Raw genomic sequence first — 14,588 nt, forward strand, 5'->3', positions numbered from 1 at the left:
GATTAAAGCTTGCGAATGGATCTGCACGGTGATTCTTGGATAGAAACCATCTGATCTGTGGCAGAAATCCATAACGTGGAGGTGCCATTCCAGCCAGTTCATGCTACCTGCTTCTCATTGCAGCTTTCGCCCAGTGCCCCTGGAGCAGACCTATGTGGGAATCACAGAGAAGAAAGCAATCAAGCGCTTCCAGATCATGAATGAGATTGTCTACGAGAAGATTATGGAGCATGCTGGGAAGAACCAGGTAGGCCTGACGTCCTGCTGGTATTTTAGTTGCTGGTACATTTAAGCATCTTGGTTATGATGCACTGGTGAGAGGCTTTTTCTATTTACGTTTGTCCTGTGGACTCTGCTCCCAGCTCCAGAACTACTGCAGTCTCTGTGGATAGAAGTGTAGATCTGTGCTGGCTACTAGCAGCTGAGGCAGGGACATGTACCCCAGACTGCTGTTTCTCTGCCTGCTGACTATTGCCTTCTGACCATCCAGCGCGAGCACTTCGGTTCTTCCCATGTGGCTGTGCCTCAGCCCAACTCCTCTGGTTAGAGCTGGCTGGAGCTCCCTCCTGAGCCAGCTCACTGAGCTTCCAGCCCCTCCCAGAGCCAAGCGTCTCTCCTTTTCCAGAATTAAACGGTTTCCTCTTGTGGTGCTCCCATTACCAGGCCAGCAGCTCCAACCCGGACCTGCTGCATCAGCACCATGCCCCAATGTGTCTTCTAGGCCACACTTTTGCACCGTAGTCACCTTGCTTTCCTGAGCACAGGGAATGGGCTAGGGCAGAACTCTGTGCCCCCCAATAACAGTGCTGTGTGGTACGTTCGACAGGTGCTGGTGTTTGTTCACTCCAGGAAGGAGACAGGGAAGACGGCCCGAGCCATCAGGGACATGTGTCTGGAGAAAGATACGCTGGGCCTCTTCCTTCGTGAGGGCTCAGCCTCTACAGAGGTCCTGAGGACAGAAGCTGAGCAGTGCAAGGTAACTAGCAGGCAGAAAGTTGGAGTATTTGCCTGTAGTCTGGCTGGTGTGTTATGACAGACTTGGGGGGACAAATACTGCGGCTCATGTGTGATAAGCTTGCCACGTTTTCCTAGAATCTGAGCTTTCTCTCCCTCTTGTCTTTACTCACAGCTTTAAACCAAAATCTTCTCAGTAGGAACAGTGGGACCTGCGTCCTCGTTCCCCGGGGGGTGTTGATTTCATGGCAGCGTGAGAGGCCAGTGCTTGTTAATGAGTGCTGGCACTCAGGCGCTCCCTGCCCTGGTTTGCTCTCCAGGAGTTCCTCTGATCTGCAGTGTGTCCTGTGGATTCACTCACTGAAGAGTCTGTCTGTAATTAGTTGTCTCTTTGCTACAGAATCTAGAGCTGAAGGACCTGTTGCCATACGGCTTTGCTATTCACCATGCTGGGATGACCCGAGTAGATCGAACACTGGTGGAGGATCTGTTTGCTGACAAGCACATTCAGGTGAGTCCCCGCTCCAAGTGGAGCATGTGTATTCAGATCAGGCTGGGATTGACCCTGGGAGATACTTGAGCAATGCTTTAAGGTGATTGCTGTTTCAGCATGTGTTGGGATGCTCCATCTGGAGACTAGAAGTGCAAGGCTGTTGATTGTCAAGTCTTCGTGAAGCTAATGCTCACTGTGACACTGGAGGCGCACAGACTGTGTTCTCTCTGGTCAGAGGTCTAGGCTCCAACCCAGGAAGTGAATGGGTCCGTGAACAGGACATAGCTAGGATAGGGGAAGGAAACCTTTCCTCTAAGCAGAGATGGGTATCGCTGCTCTTGGATATCCTTTTAGCTGGCTCTCACCAGCAGCCTGTGGGCTTCTGCCGTGGTTACGGTCATGGAGGGTCATCTAGGATTAGTTCCTGACTTTAACGAACCTCTGTGACTACTTCTGCTTCAGGGGCGGGGGCTGGAGCTGGAGCTGGCAGATTTTTGTTGCTTGCCTGTGACCTGTCTGTGACTTTGATCTGAACCGTATTCAAGCCCTGTTACTCCGTTTCTGCCTGTGGTGCAATGCAGCTGTGGTAGTCAGCCCTGCCTGCTGCCCACAAGGATGCAGTGACTTTGTGGGGAAGATGTTCTGCTGTGGGAAGAGCAGGGTTGTGTTGAGCACGGGATAGCCTTGTCCCTCTCCCCCCACTTTGTAAAGCACTTTGAGGACAGTGAGACTGAGGTCCTCTTTTACAGCTGCAAAAACTAAGGGCTGGAAAGAGTCATTGCCCTTAGACTTGTGACCTTCTTAGGGGCAGGGAGTGTATTTGCTCTGGGTTGGGGCAGTGCCTAGCACAGTGGGGTCCTGGCCCATGACTAGGGTGCCTCGGTGCTACTGCAGTGTAAACAAGAGGGAACATTGCAACAGACTGACAACACATGCCTTACAATATCTTGAATTAATTTCACTGAGGGCTTGTCTACACTTGAAACACTCCAATGGCCCAGCTGTAGCGCTTCAGTGTAGACAATACCTCCACCTGTGGGAGGGGTTCTCCCATCGCAGTAGTTAACCCACCTCCTCAAGGCTAGCGAGGCCAACAGAAGAATTGTTCCATTGACCTCGTGCTGTCTTCACTGGGGGTTATTAGCTCAGCATGGCTAAGTCTGACAGGAGTGTGGATTCTTCAAGAAACCCCATTGTCTACTAATGACCTGCTCTTGGAAACTCCAGCTCACAGACCCCTGAATGGTATACAGTGGGGGACTAACTCTGTCTGGGTGTGCTTGTTCTGAGCTGAAGCTGTGATGAACTAGTAACCCGAAGGAATCCTTCGGGTGAGCGTTGAAGGACTGCTCCTGCCAGAATTCATGTGAGGGTTGAGATGAACCCTGGTAAGCTTAGTACCATGTGTGTGGGTTCTTTGATCTTTTTTGTAGTACTTTTTACTTGAAGAGTAAAGCAGGCGTGCAAAGGAAGTGCTGTGTGGTACCTTCTGATGATGGCACTGATACCTGTTAACCAGCTCTGAAGAGAAAAGCCAGTGCCCTTGGATAGTATCTCTGCTGGGACACTGAGGCAGGGAGCTGTGCAGTCTGGAAGTACCCTAGTCAGAATGAAGGGAGACGCGGGTCTCCACGCAGAAAGGTGGTGCTGGGGAGCTGGAAGCCTCTGGGGATGCTCTTGGCTGGACCTTGGAGTGGGGATTCAGGTTCAGTTGCTCAGAACTGAGACAGGCATGACTCGCCCAAGGTCAGGCAGTCCGTGGCAGATCTGGGAATAGGCCCCAAGTCTCCCAGGCTGGGGCCCTCCACTGAGCTTTGTGTACATGGAAGGAGACTTTCAGGCATACTTGTCCTAGTGGAGCAAGGACCAGTATCTCTGGTGGAGTTTCCTCTAGGAATGAGCTAACTAACCTCACTGTGTTCCTGCTCCAGGTTCTGGTCTCCACAGCGACGCTGGCTTGGGGTGTGAACCTTCCTGCTCACACGGTCATCATCAAAGGGACGCAGGTGTACAGCCCGGAGAAAGGCCGTTGGACGGAGCTGGGTGCTCTGGACATCCTGCAGGTAAAGTCCTGGCAGTAAAGCTGCTCTGACTATCCCTAGCAGGTCCCTCTCCTCTTGGAATCTGCCTCATGAATCCTCCATGTGATCAGCTTCATGCATTTTGACACCACAGCTGCCACCACTTCCCGTAGAGACAGCTCTGTGTTGGTCACGGATTCCGTGACTTTCTGGTGCGCCTGGCCTGGGAGTCACCTGAGCAGCTCGGGCAGCCCCTGGGCCAGGCACCCTGGCTGCTGCTGGGGCAGGCTTGGGAGCCTCCGCCTCCCAGTAGCAGGAGTTTGGGTGTGAGGAGGCCCAGGGACTGTGGGGCGATGCTTACCTGGGGTGGGTGGCGGCTCCTCAGAAGGGGGACAGCAACTCCCTTCCCTCAGCTCCTAGCTCCATGTGCTGCCTCCATCCGCAGGCATCACACGCGCAGCTCTCATTGGCTGTGGTTCCCAGCCAATGGGAGCTGCAGAACTGGAGCTTGGATCAGAGGGGTAGCGTGGCTTCCCCAGGAGCTGGGTAGGAAGCCTGCCCCACCCCGCACCTGCGAGACCCCCTGGCCATCCTCCCAAGGTGCCCCCCTTCTCCCTCCGCCAAAAAAAAAAGAAAAGAAAAGTTTTAGAGTTATATAGGAAAAGTCACGGACAGGTCTCGGGTTGTGAATTTTTGTTTATTGCCCGTGACCTGTCCATGACTTTTACTAAAAATACCTGTTACTAAAACGTAGCCTTCCCCATAGCCTACTCCACTCTGTCTCCCCCAGCTAGATTTTCTTGACTGTCCGATGAGCTGGACCACAGAATAAGTGTGCTGGTAGGAGTAACGACAGAGGAATGACCCACAGCACCATGAACACCTCCCGCTCTGTAGCGGATAGCTGAGCACTGGCTGGCTTGTGGCACAGCGGTTAGGGAAGTGGTGTGCTGTTGGCTAGACTAAAAGCTCTTCTCTGCATCTGATTAAGCCCTTTTATTTGTCCTAGATGCTTGGCCGTGCTGGGAGACCCCAGTATGACACAAAGGGCGAGGGGATCCTCATCACATCGCACGGAGAACTGCAGTATTACCTCTCTCTACTCAACCAGCAGCTCCCTATCGAGAGTCAGATGGTGTCGAAACTGCCAGATATGCTGAATGCAGAGGTTGTGCTGGGGAATGTCCAAAATGCTAAGGTGAGAATGTGGGTATGTCGTCCCTCCCAGCCCCCAATTGCACTTTGTATAGAAGTGTTCACAATACACCTGATCTCTGGGTCTGGCGGAGAGAAAGGTGCCCTATCTTCCGTGGCCATGCCTGGTGGCTTGCTGGACAGACTGTTCGTAAAGGCACAGAGCACACTGGCCTGCCCTGGGCAATATCGTGCATCTCCATGTGCCTTCTAGTGCTGCCTGCCTGTCAGGGTAGCAGAAAACCCGGCCCTGTCACTGAAAAGGAGAGGATACTTGATATCGACATGTGCAGATTATACAAGTGATGGAGCACACTTTCAATCCAGCGTAACATTGGGGTTTATGTGTAAATTGAAATAGTCTGTAAGTAAAGCATTTTGGCTGTTTCATGACCCTTGGCTTCCAGTTCTTGCCTGAGCTAGGAAGAGAACAGTGTCCTCAGGCAGCGAGTGAAATGATTTTTGTTCCCTGGTCCAGGATAGGCGCTTAAAAAAATGTATTAGCCCTGAAGCCATTTGCATTAATCTGTGATCAGTCAGTTTCTGGATCTCCACTTGATCTTCACAATATTCGCCTGCTTTCTTGGCTGGAATCTCTTTGCATTGCAGCTTGGTTTTGCTGGCCTGGATGTCTGAGATGAGCACTCTCTGGCACTTGAATGTGGGGTTCCCAAGCTCTGAGGATAGAGTGTGTTTGTTTTGCACTTTAGTGGTTCTGCAGATAATGGCCCCTAAAGCTAGGACAGGAGGAGTGCAGGAAAGCAGCTCGTACTCAGGAGGGTGCAGGTTAAGGCGAGCTATGACAGTCTGTCAGGGTAGGAGCTGCCTCTTCTCCACTTTCAGTATTTCTAGTTCTGATGTTTCATGAGGCCTCAACTTTAAAACTGCCCCCAGTTACTTGATCTAGCTGGGGTAACATCGTGGTAGGTTTTGGGCTTTGAACCAATGGTCCCCATAACTTCCTGCTCCAGGGGCCGCGGTCTGCCCGCTCAGCTGAAAGGTCACTGGTTCTCGGGGTCTGTCCGTAGGATGCAGTGAACTGGCTGGGCTACGCCTACCTGTACATCCGAATGCTGCGCTCCCCGTCGCTCTATGGGCTTTCTCACGATGACCTGAAGGGAGATCCCTTGCTGGACCAGCGCCGGCTGGATTTGGTTCACACTGCAGCCCTGATGCTAGACAAGAACAATCTTGTGAAGTACGATAAGAAGACGGGGAACTTCCAGGTGAGGCAGGGGACCGGGGGGTGACTCACTGAAGCCAGGTGGCTGGGGAGAAGGCTGCAAGCTGCCTCCTAGAGGTGGCTCCAGATCAGCCACAGCGAGTGTTTGGGGAGCATAGTGGCTGTTGTCTTCCAGCCTGGAGCTCAAAGGAGTCACTGGTCTGAAGAGTCAGAGTGGGGGCTGAAGTAGCTCCAAACCTCGGTATCCTCGGGTACACTGCTGCCTCTTTGCTGAGCAAATTCCCATTGTGGCCTGGGGCTCCTTTGCTTTGGAGCTGGGGCTGAGGGAGGGAACTGTGTCCCTGACAGGATGAACCTTCTCCCCATGGCCATTCCTGGCTCCTCAGTGACTCTGCTCCACATGTCGGGAGCCTCTATGCTGGCCAGCTTCATTCTGCATCTTCCAGTGGGCTCCTTTCTGACTGGCTCAGCCCCCCGATCAGCCAGAGGGGTCTGTGCTTTACCACTGCAAACTGGAGTTACTCTGTCCTCCCTCCCCCAGGTGACTGAGCTGGGTCGCATTGCCAGCCACTACTACATCACCAACGAGACCGTGCAAACCTATAACCAGCTCCTGAAGCCCACCTTGAGTGAAATCGAGCTCTTCCGGGTCTTCTCCCTGTCCTCCGAGTTCAAGAACATCACTGTGCGGGAGGTATGGCTCTGGGACGGGTTGGGGAGGGGCCTTGCTCAGGCGGGAGAGGTGCTCCCAGGATCTTCTCTCCTGTCCCCTGGAGGGCTGCCAGGCTCGTTTCCCTGGTTCAGAGGGATTGTATGCAGTGCCCCCAAGCTGGCTTCACCTCCCACCCCTTGTCTCCCCACAGGAAGAGAAGCTGGAGCTCCAGAAGCTGCTGGAGCGGGTCCCAATTCCAGTGAAGGAGAGCATCGAGGAACCCAGTGCCAAGGTGAGCCGCCCCTCTGCCCGCCCTCCTGGGAAGCCTGGCTCCACGTGAGAGGAGAGCCCTGCGGCCCTGAACCCCTCCCTGCTTCTGTTCAGTGCCTTAGGGAATGCTTGAGCCTGTTGCCCACCCCTCCTTCCCTTTGTGCAGTGTCCTGGACAGGAGCATGGGTTGCTTGAAAACTCTGAGCCAAGCACACTCTGATGCTTCAGGAATGACTGGGCTTATTGTTTCAGGCTGGACTGCTTTCCTGCACTGGGGGGTGGGAAGGAACTGCAGTCTCTCCCCCCAGTACTGTTGTGCCAGCCCTGAACAGCTAGGAGCTCTTCCTGTCCTCCCACCCCTCTTCCCCAAAGATGGGAGGCTCTCAGATGATACCCCATCAAGACTTTGATCTAACTCCTGTTCTTGCTGTCTTTAGATCAATGTGCTCCTGCAGGCCTTTATCTCCCAGCTGAAGCTGGAAGGGTTTGCTCTGATGGCAGACATGGTGTACGTCACCCAGGTGAGTGGGAATTCACGTGGGTAGAAAATCTGCCACTATCTCGGAATGACCCTCTCTCTGCCTTGGTGCCCCAGGTTATAATGCCTGCTCCTCGGGGGCTGGGAGGGTTAATGTTCATTAGTTGCCTTGATGACTAATAGGGCTGTGAATTTGTAAGGGGGGTAATTCCTGTGAGGTGCTCATTAATATATGAATACATGAAAACTACTGCCGGCAAAAGCTAATTTATTTTGGAGAGACATGACATCCGGGTTTTAGCTCTGCAACAGATCTTAAATCTGAAATATTGACAGATTAAGTCACCATAACACACACCAAGTCGATGGCTGTAGTTGACCCAAGAATTGCTGGTCACATGGCTGGATGGTGGAGTAGGTGAGTGGGAGGAGCCGTTTCCTCGATTGGGGTAGAAACAGGGCAGTTAATTGTGAATTGGAAATCCCCATAGCCTGGTCCCCCAGTGGCTGTTAAAACACACTGATCCCCCATGGGCTCTGACGGCTCTCTTGTATCCCTGCCAGTCTGCTGGGCGGCTGATGCGTGCAATCTTTGAGATAGTCCTGAACCGTGGCTGGGCGCAGCTCACTGACAAGACTCTAAATCTCTGCAAGATGATTGACAAGCGCATGTAAGTGATGGCTCTGTGATGCTCGGATTTCTGATGTGCTGTAGGCTTACTGCCTATAACCAAGCCAGGTGTCTGATCTGCCCTGGTGCACCCCTCACCTCCAGGTGCTCTGGTCAGAGAGGCTGGTGGCGACTGGAACCATAGTGAGTTCTCTACAGGCAAGCAAGTGATGACGGATGAGAGAGTAACCTTAATTCCTGGGATAGCCTGGAAGCTAGCTGTGCTCTATGGAGTTGGCATGGATGCACCTGCAGAGCTTGTCTCAGCCAGAGAAGGTGCTGTCTAGTGTGTCATATCCCAGGGCTCTTGGGAGTCTGAAATCCATGTCCCATGAATGTGGAAGCGCTGTGATTATAGGGAATGGGGGAGCACAGTCTCTGGGCTCAAGGGAATGACTCTTACCCAAGTAGGGGGAAACAAGCTGTGGTGGGTATGGTTGCTTGTAGTGGCACAGTTGAAAAAGCTGGCTTCTTTCTCGGTGCGGGGACATAGGCACATGCCTACGGGTATCCTGATGGCGCTGGATATCCCCTTGCTAACTCCTGCGTCCCGCTCGTCCCCATAGGTGGCAGTCCATGTGCCCCCTGCGCCAGTTCAGGAAACTGCCTGAGGAAGTGGTGAAGAAAATCGAGAAGAAGAACTTCCCGTTTGAACGTCTCTATGACCTGAACCACAATGAAATAGGTATGGGAAGGGGGACGTCTGTACCAAGGGGGGCTACTCGTGGTCCCTGCATTCGAGCCGCTCATGGCTTTCGTCTGCCTTTGCTTTTCCCCCACGGAAGCCGTGCACTAGCTGCAGCAATGCAGCGGGAGAGGGGTAGAGGCACTGCTCTTTCGCTTGTCAGCTCCATATCCTCCCAGAGCAAAGAATGTCAGGGGATTTTGACTGAGGGCAGCTCACTTACTTCCCATGTCAGTGGCCAGGGGGTCACCAGTATAGTCAAATGTTGGCTGTCAGTGTGTTCTCTCTGTGTGCTGCATTGACTCTGGCCAGACACAGGCTCCAATCATACTGCCCAATAAGCAGAGACTCCGTTCGTATTGAAGGAACTTGGTCAGGTTTGTTATCGATGGAGCACAGTATTGGTGCCTTATATTCAGTTCATGTACGTCTGTGACAGTGGACGCAGCTCAGTTTGCAGCGGGACTTGCTGCTGTCCCCTCCCTGTGAGACCCCTCTTTAGACGCCGATACAAACAAGTTCCATATTGCCCCTCCGATGTACCTGAGTGCTACCCATTGCCTTGTACCTTTAATCAGAACAGCTCTATCATAGAATATCAGGGTTGGAAGGGACCTCAGGAGGTATCTAGCCCAAACCCCTGCTCAAAGCAGGACCAATCCCCAAACAGATTTTTGCCCCAGATCCCTAAATGACCCCCTCAGGGATTGAACTCACAACCCTGGGTTTAGCAGGCCAGTGCTCAAACCACTGAGCTATCCCTCCATCATGCTGTCATCATGACCTTATCTTTAAGATAGGTCAGCATGTTCCTATTATCTGTAGGGAATGTGCTAGTATCGGGGTGTTCTGGTACCCTCCTTTTGGAATGTGTTTGAATGTATATTCCTGTACCAGCACTACCTGGGAATGTGTGTTTCTGCAATATCAGCCCTGTGCTTGCCAGATTCTGTGAGCAGGGCCTGCGTCTTGCTCACAACTTAACTTGGCTTCATAGCACCAAAGCTTTGACCCTTACTTTAGCCTAGGCCTTTGATATAAGGCCTTATGTCTCAGGCCTTCTTTCTTCTATAACCTACCCCTCGGTTCTGTCTCTGTTCGGTCATTGCTAGGCCTTAGCCTTTCCCTGGGACCAGATGGATGCACCTATTGCTGGATCTTGTTCATTGACTATAAAGCACCTCAGGGCACGGAACAGCCTTTTGTTTGTACAGGGCCTGGCACAGCAGGGGCTGGATGAGGGCCCATTGGTGCTACCACAATACAGATAACGTCCAGGGAATGGGTTTGGCCTGAGAGCAGTGCTGTGGGAACGGATGCCCTCAGATCACAATGCTCCAGATATGAAATAGCTGCTTCTCCTTCAGAATGCCATTGAATTGGAGAAGCACTGAGTGTGTGGGTCCATCCGCTTGCCCGGTCTCTTTCCCCAGTGCCGCCCATAACATTTATGTCGCATGTTACAGGGGAGCTCATTCGGATGCCCAAGATGGGCAAGACGATCCACAAGTACGTTCATCTGTTCCCAAAGCTAGAGCTGTCGGTCCATCTCCAGCCCATCACCAGGTCCACCCTGAAAGTGGAGCTGACCATCACCCCTGACTTCCAGTGGGATGAGAAGGTGAGAGGCACTCCTGGAGACACGCAGTCCTGGCTGACCAGGTCATGGGGGAGGGCGGCAGCTTGATGGCAGATTGGAAAACCTGTCATATTGTGAGCTGCTTGAGTCTGTCCATCCATTTACCTTGAGAGAAGGTTAAGGGGTGACTTAAGCCGGTAAGTCCCTACATGGGGAAGGAAGACTTAATACGCCTCTGCTCTGGGATTTATGGGGCTGATCTCTGGCCTGTACTGTCCAGGAGCTCAGACTGGTGGAGCACAATGGTCCCTTCTGGCCAGGGAATATGTGAAAATCCAGCTGTGCGGTGGGACGGCGCCTGGGGAACAGTGTTGCTCTGGAAGAGCTCTAGCCATGGGCTTGTGGGCAGAGGCCTGTGTGGCCAAGCTTGTCTGTGGCTGGCAGCCCCAGTGCAGGGTGGGTCAGAACGGGAGAGCTCTGGGTGCTGTGCTGCTAAGCTCGCTGCTGTCACACCCAGGTGCACGGCTCGTCGGAAGCCTTCTGGATCCTGGTGGAGGATGTGGACAGTGAAGTGATTCTGCACCACGAGTATTTCCTGCTGAAAGCCAAGTACGCCCAGGACGAGCATCTCATCACCTTCTTTGTGCCCGTGTTCGAGCCGCTGCCTCCGCAGTACTTCATCCGGGTGGTATCAGACCGCTGGCTGTGTGAGTCTCCACCTGCCCGCTGGGCTGCGACGTCTTTGTGCTGTATTGCAGGGGCTGTAGTGGGGGAAATGCTTTGCCAGCCAAGCAGTGGGGGCAGGTGGCCTCTGGAAGGATCTTTTTATAAGGGAATTTGAACCTTCTCGTGAGGCCCACTGAACTGCACGTGGGACGGGTGGGACACCAGCGCTGACTCGTGCCCTTGGGACAAAGCACAGGTACCTGCCTCAGTCACTGGCTGGGGAGACCTGCCGCTGTGCATTGTGGGAGGAGAGTATCAGACCCAAGTTGGGCAGTGATGATGAATGGCTAGTGGGGAGTGGCAGCTGAGATCAGTCGGTAGCAAAGGATGGCTTGGCATGGGGGGACAGGGGAGGAATGGGCTGGTGATCAACCCTCCCAGAAGTGGAATTATTTGCTTTGTGGGAGAAGTTCAGTGCTAGGAGCTGGTATTTCCCCATGCTAGCAAGGTACTTGCTGAGGATCTCTCATTGCTGCAATGATCCCAGGCAGTCCCTGGCCCCATACCCCTGGGTGCTCAGACTCTCCGATATGTCAGACACAGCTGTGGCTGATTTGCTGGACAAACTGTTCTGATTCTCTTTCATTTCCAGCCTGTGAGACGCAGCTGCCTGTGTCCTTTAGGCACCTGATTCTTCCTGAGAAATACCCCCCACCCACAGAGCTCCTGGACCTGCAGCCGCTGCCTGTGTCCGCTCTGCGTAACAGTGCCTTTGAGAGTCTCTATCAGGACAAGTTCCCCTTCTTCAACCCCATCCAGACCCAAGGTGGGTACTAGCCCAGCTCCCACCCCAAGCTGCTCCCTGCAGCAGAGTCCTACGTGAGCCCGGGGCTGCTGAGAAGCAGGTGGCCCAGCTCCATGGTTTAGGGAGTGGGGGGTGACTGATCCCCTGCATTAGATATCCTGCCTTCTCTCCCTGCCCCACGCCTTGGGAAAGAGCAGGCTGCTGGGCTCTGAACAATTGCCAAACCTTTCTAGCAAACGGAGGCGGCCCCACTGTGGTGATCAAAGGCCAAGACTGTACTTTGTCCTAGCCACGTTTTCACTTCCCAAATGCTGCACCTCGGTAACAGGGGTGTCTGGAGCTAAGTAGCTAATACTCCTGGCAGGAGTGGAAGGGATTGTTTCAGGACTTCACCAGCCTCTAACTACTGGGGGTGGGGTTAAGAACGTGAGAACAGCCATACTGGGTGAGACCAAAGGTCCATCTAGCCCAGAGTCCTGCTAATAGCCATTGATGGACCTATCCTCCATGAATTTTTCTAGCTCTTTTTTAACCCTGTTATGGTCTTGGCCTTCACAACATCCTCCGGCAAGGAGTTCCAGAGGTTGACTGTGTGCTGTGTGAAGAACAACTTGCTTTTATTTGTTTTAAACCTGCTGTCTATTAATTTCATTTGGTGACCCCTAGTTCTTGTGTTATGAGAAGGAGTAAATAACACGTCCTTATCTACTTTCTCCACACAAGTCGTGATTTTATAGACCTCAATCATATCTCCCCTTAGCCATCTCTTTTCCAAGCTGAAAATTCCCAGTCTTGTTAATCTCTCCTCGTACAGAAACCGTTCCATACCCCTAATCATTTTTGTTGCCCTTTTCTGAACCTTTTCCAATTCCAGTATATCTTTTTGGAGATGGGGCCACCATATCTGCACACAGTATTCAAGGTGTGGGTGTACCATAGATTTACATAGAGGCAATATGATATTTTCTGTCCTATTATTGACCCCTTCCTTAATGATTCCCAACATTCTGTTTGCTTTTTTGACTGCCACTGCACATTGAGTGGATGTTTTCAGAGAACTACCCACAGTGACTCCAAGATCTTTCCTGACTGGTAACAGCTAATGTAGACCCTATCATGTTATATGTATAGTTGGGATTATGTTTTCCAATGTGCATCACTTTGCATTTATCCACATTAAATTTCATCTGCCATTTTGTTGCCCAGTCACCCAGTTTTGAGAGATCCATTTTGTAGCTCTTCACAGTCTGCTTGGGACTTAATTATCCTGAGTAGTTTTGTATCATCAGCAAATTTTGCCACCACACTGTTTCCCCCTTTTGTCAGATCATTTATGAATATGTCAACTAGGACTGGTCCCAGAACAGAGCCCTGGGGGGACACCACTGGTTACCTTTCTTCATTCCATAAGACACCCATGGGAGCAGATTACCCCACATCTGCCTGGTGGCGGAGATCCTTGCACCTTCCTCTGAAGCAACTGGTGTTGGCCTGTTTAGGAGAGAGACTGTGTTCTGATGTTAAAATGCTTCCCAGTGCCTGCCAAGTCAGCCTGGAAAGAGTCTGTGCTGTAATGCTCCTCCTGTGAGGAATTCCTGTTAAGTGTATATAGTACTGCCCTGCTAGTGTGCCTTGGCCTAGCTGGACCTCCTCTGGAGTGATGGTGCCAGTCTGTCTGCAAGGGCTTTGGCCTGCCAGCAAGGAGGCCAGAGAAATGGAAACCTTGTCCTAGTTGCTCTGGGCTGAAATCCCCAAACCTCCTCTGGGCAGTGTGGCTCAGTGGTACTGCGGCAGTTGGGCTCCCTGGGATAACCAAGGGTTCTGTCTCTCCCCAGTGTTTAATACCGTCTATAACAGTGATGACAATGTGTTCGTGGGCGCCCCCACGGGGAGTGGCAAGACCATCTGTGCCGAGTTTGCCATCCTGAGGATGCTGCTGCAGAACTCGGAGGGGCGCTGTGTCTATATCACCCCCATGGAGGCCCTTGCTGAGCAGGTGAGTCCCCACGGCCCTGTCTCCTGGGCGTGGGTTCGATTCCTCCCCTGGCCCATATGCTGGGCCAACTCCCAGCTCCCCAGGAGAAGGTGTGGGGGCTTCTGTCTCTCTGCTCCCCTGCTTGTACTCTGCTGTCCTGCCCCTTCCCTCCCTCCAAATGTCCCTATGACCCCAAGGGAGTACAAGGAAACTCCAGGGCGATCCCAGCCAAGGGCTCTGACCCAGGGATAATGGCCATGCCTGCTGTACCCTGGCAGGTCTTCCTCGACTGGTACGAGAAGTTCCAGGAGCGGCTCGGTAAGAAAGTGGTCCTGCTGACGGGGGAGACCAGCACAGATCTCAAGCTGCTGGGCAAGGGTAACATCATCATCAGCACCCCCGAGAAGTGGGACATCCTGTCCCGGCGCTGGAAGCAGCGCAAGAACGTCCAGAACGTCAACCTCTTCATTGTGGACGAAGTGCACCTCATCGGGGGCGAGAATGGGGTAGGAGGCCGAGGGGGCTGGGCTGCCTGGTTGTGCCAGGGGAGGCCCACCCGCTCCTTTCTCTGGGCTGCCCCGTATCTCACCTGGAGTGGTGCCCAGAGAAAGGGGTCGGGGGAGCTAGATCACCAGGGTGCTAATCTCATCCCTGCTGCATGATGTACCGGGACAAAAAGCTGTTCCAGGGCTATCCCCTGGAGCGAAGTCCTGCTGGGAGCGGACCCCTGGCACTTAAAGGCCAGCAGCTACAGGGTTAAGTGGGGGGCGAGATTGGGTCTGAAAGGCCAGTGGAGGTGGGGAGGAAGGAGTAAGTCCTGCAGCTGGCTTGGAGCTGGGAATCTCCACAGAGGCCATGGGAGCCCGGGATAGCCCTTCTGCAGCACTGATGGTCATCGCTGAGTGGCTGCTTGGTGCAGGGACTGGAGAGAGGGCTCAGGCTGATGGGCGCCCCTCAACCTCC

The 14,588-nt window shown here is 53.1% G+C and overlaps 1 protein-coding gene across 1 annotated transcript in view; it reads left to right on the plus strand.

Annotated features, from left to right (window-relative positions):
- Positions 1-14,588, plus strand: part of SNRNP200 (small nuclear ribonucleoprotein U5 subunit 200) — a 39,125-nt gene that overhangs the window by 17,676 nt on the left and 6,861 nt on the right. The window contains exons 16-31 of the mRNA XM_050937384.1: positions 124-247; positions 827-976; positions 1,355-1,465; positions 3,379-3,510; positions 4,478-4,666; positions 5,691-5,888; positions 6,387-6,539; positions 6,709-6,789; positions 7,205-7,288; positions 7,810-7,916; positions 8,482-8,600; positions 10,067-10,221; positions 10,697-10,886; positions 11,498-11,671; positions 13,486-13,646; positions 13,904-14,131. Coding sequence (XP_050793341.1) covers positions 124-247; positions 827-976; positions 1,355-1,465; positions 3,379-3,510; positions 4,478-4,666; positions 5,691-5,888; positions 6,387-6,539; positions 6,709-6,789; positions 7,205-7,288; positions 7,810-7,916; positions 8,482-8,600; positions 10,067-10,221; positions 10,697-10,886; positions 11,498-11,671; positions 13,486-13,646; positions 13,904-14,131 — 2,356 coding nt within the window. The remainder of the gene's footprint in view (positions 1-123; positions 248-826; positions 977-1,354; positions 1,466-3,378; positions 3,511-4,477; positions 4,667-5,690; positions 5,889-6,386; positions 6,540-6,708; positions 6,790-7,204; positions 7,289-7,809; positions 7,917-8,481; positions 8,601-10,066; positions 10,222-10,696; positions 10,887-11,497; positions 11,672-13,485; positions 13,647-13,903; positions 14,132-14,588) is intronic.

Source organism: Gopherus flavomarginatus, chromosome 2 (assembly GCF_025201925.1).
Source record: "Gopherus flavomarginatus isolate rGopFla2 chromosome 2, rGopFla2.mat.asm, whole genome shotgun sequence".
Lineage (NCBI taxonomy): Eukaryota > Metazoa > Chordata > Testudines > Testudinidae > Gopherus > Gopherus flavomarginatus.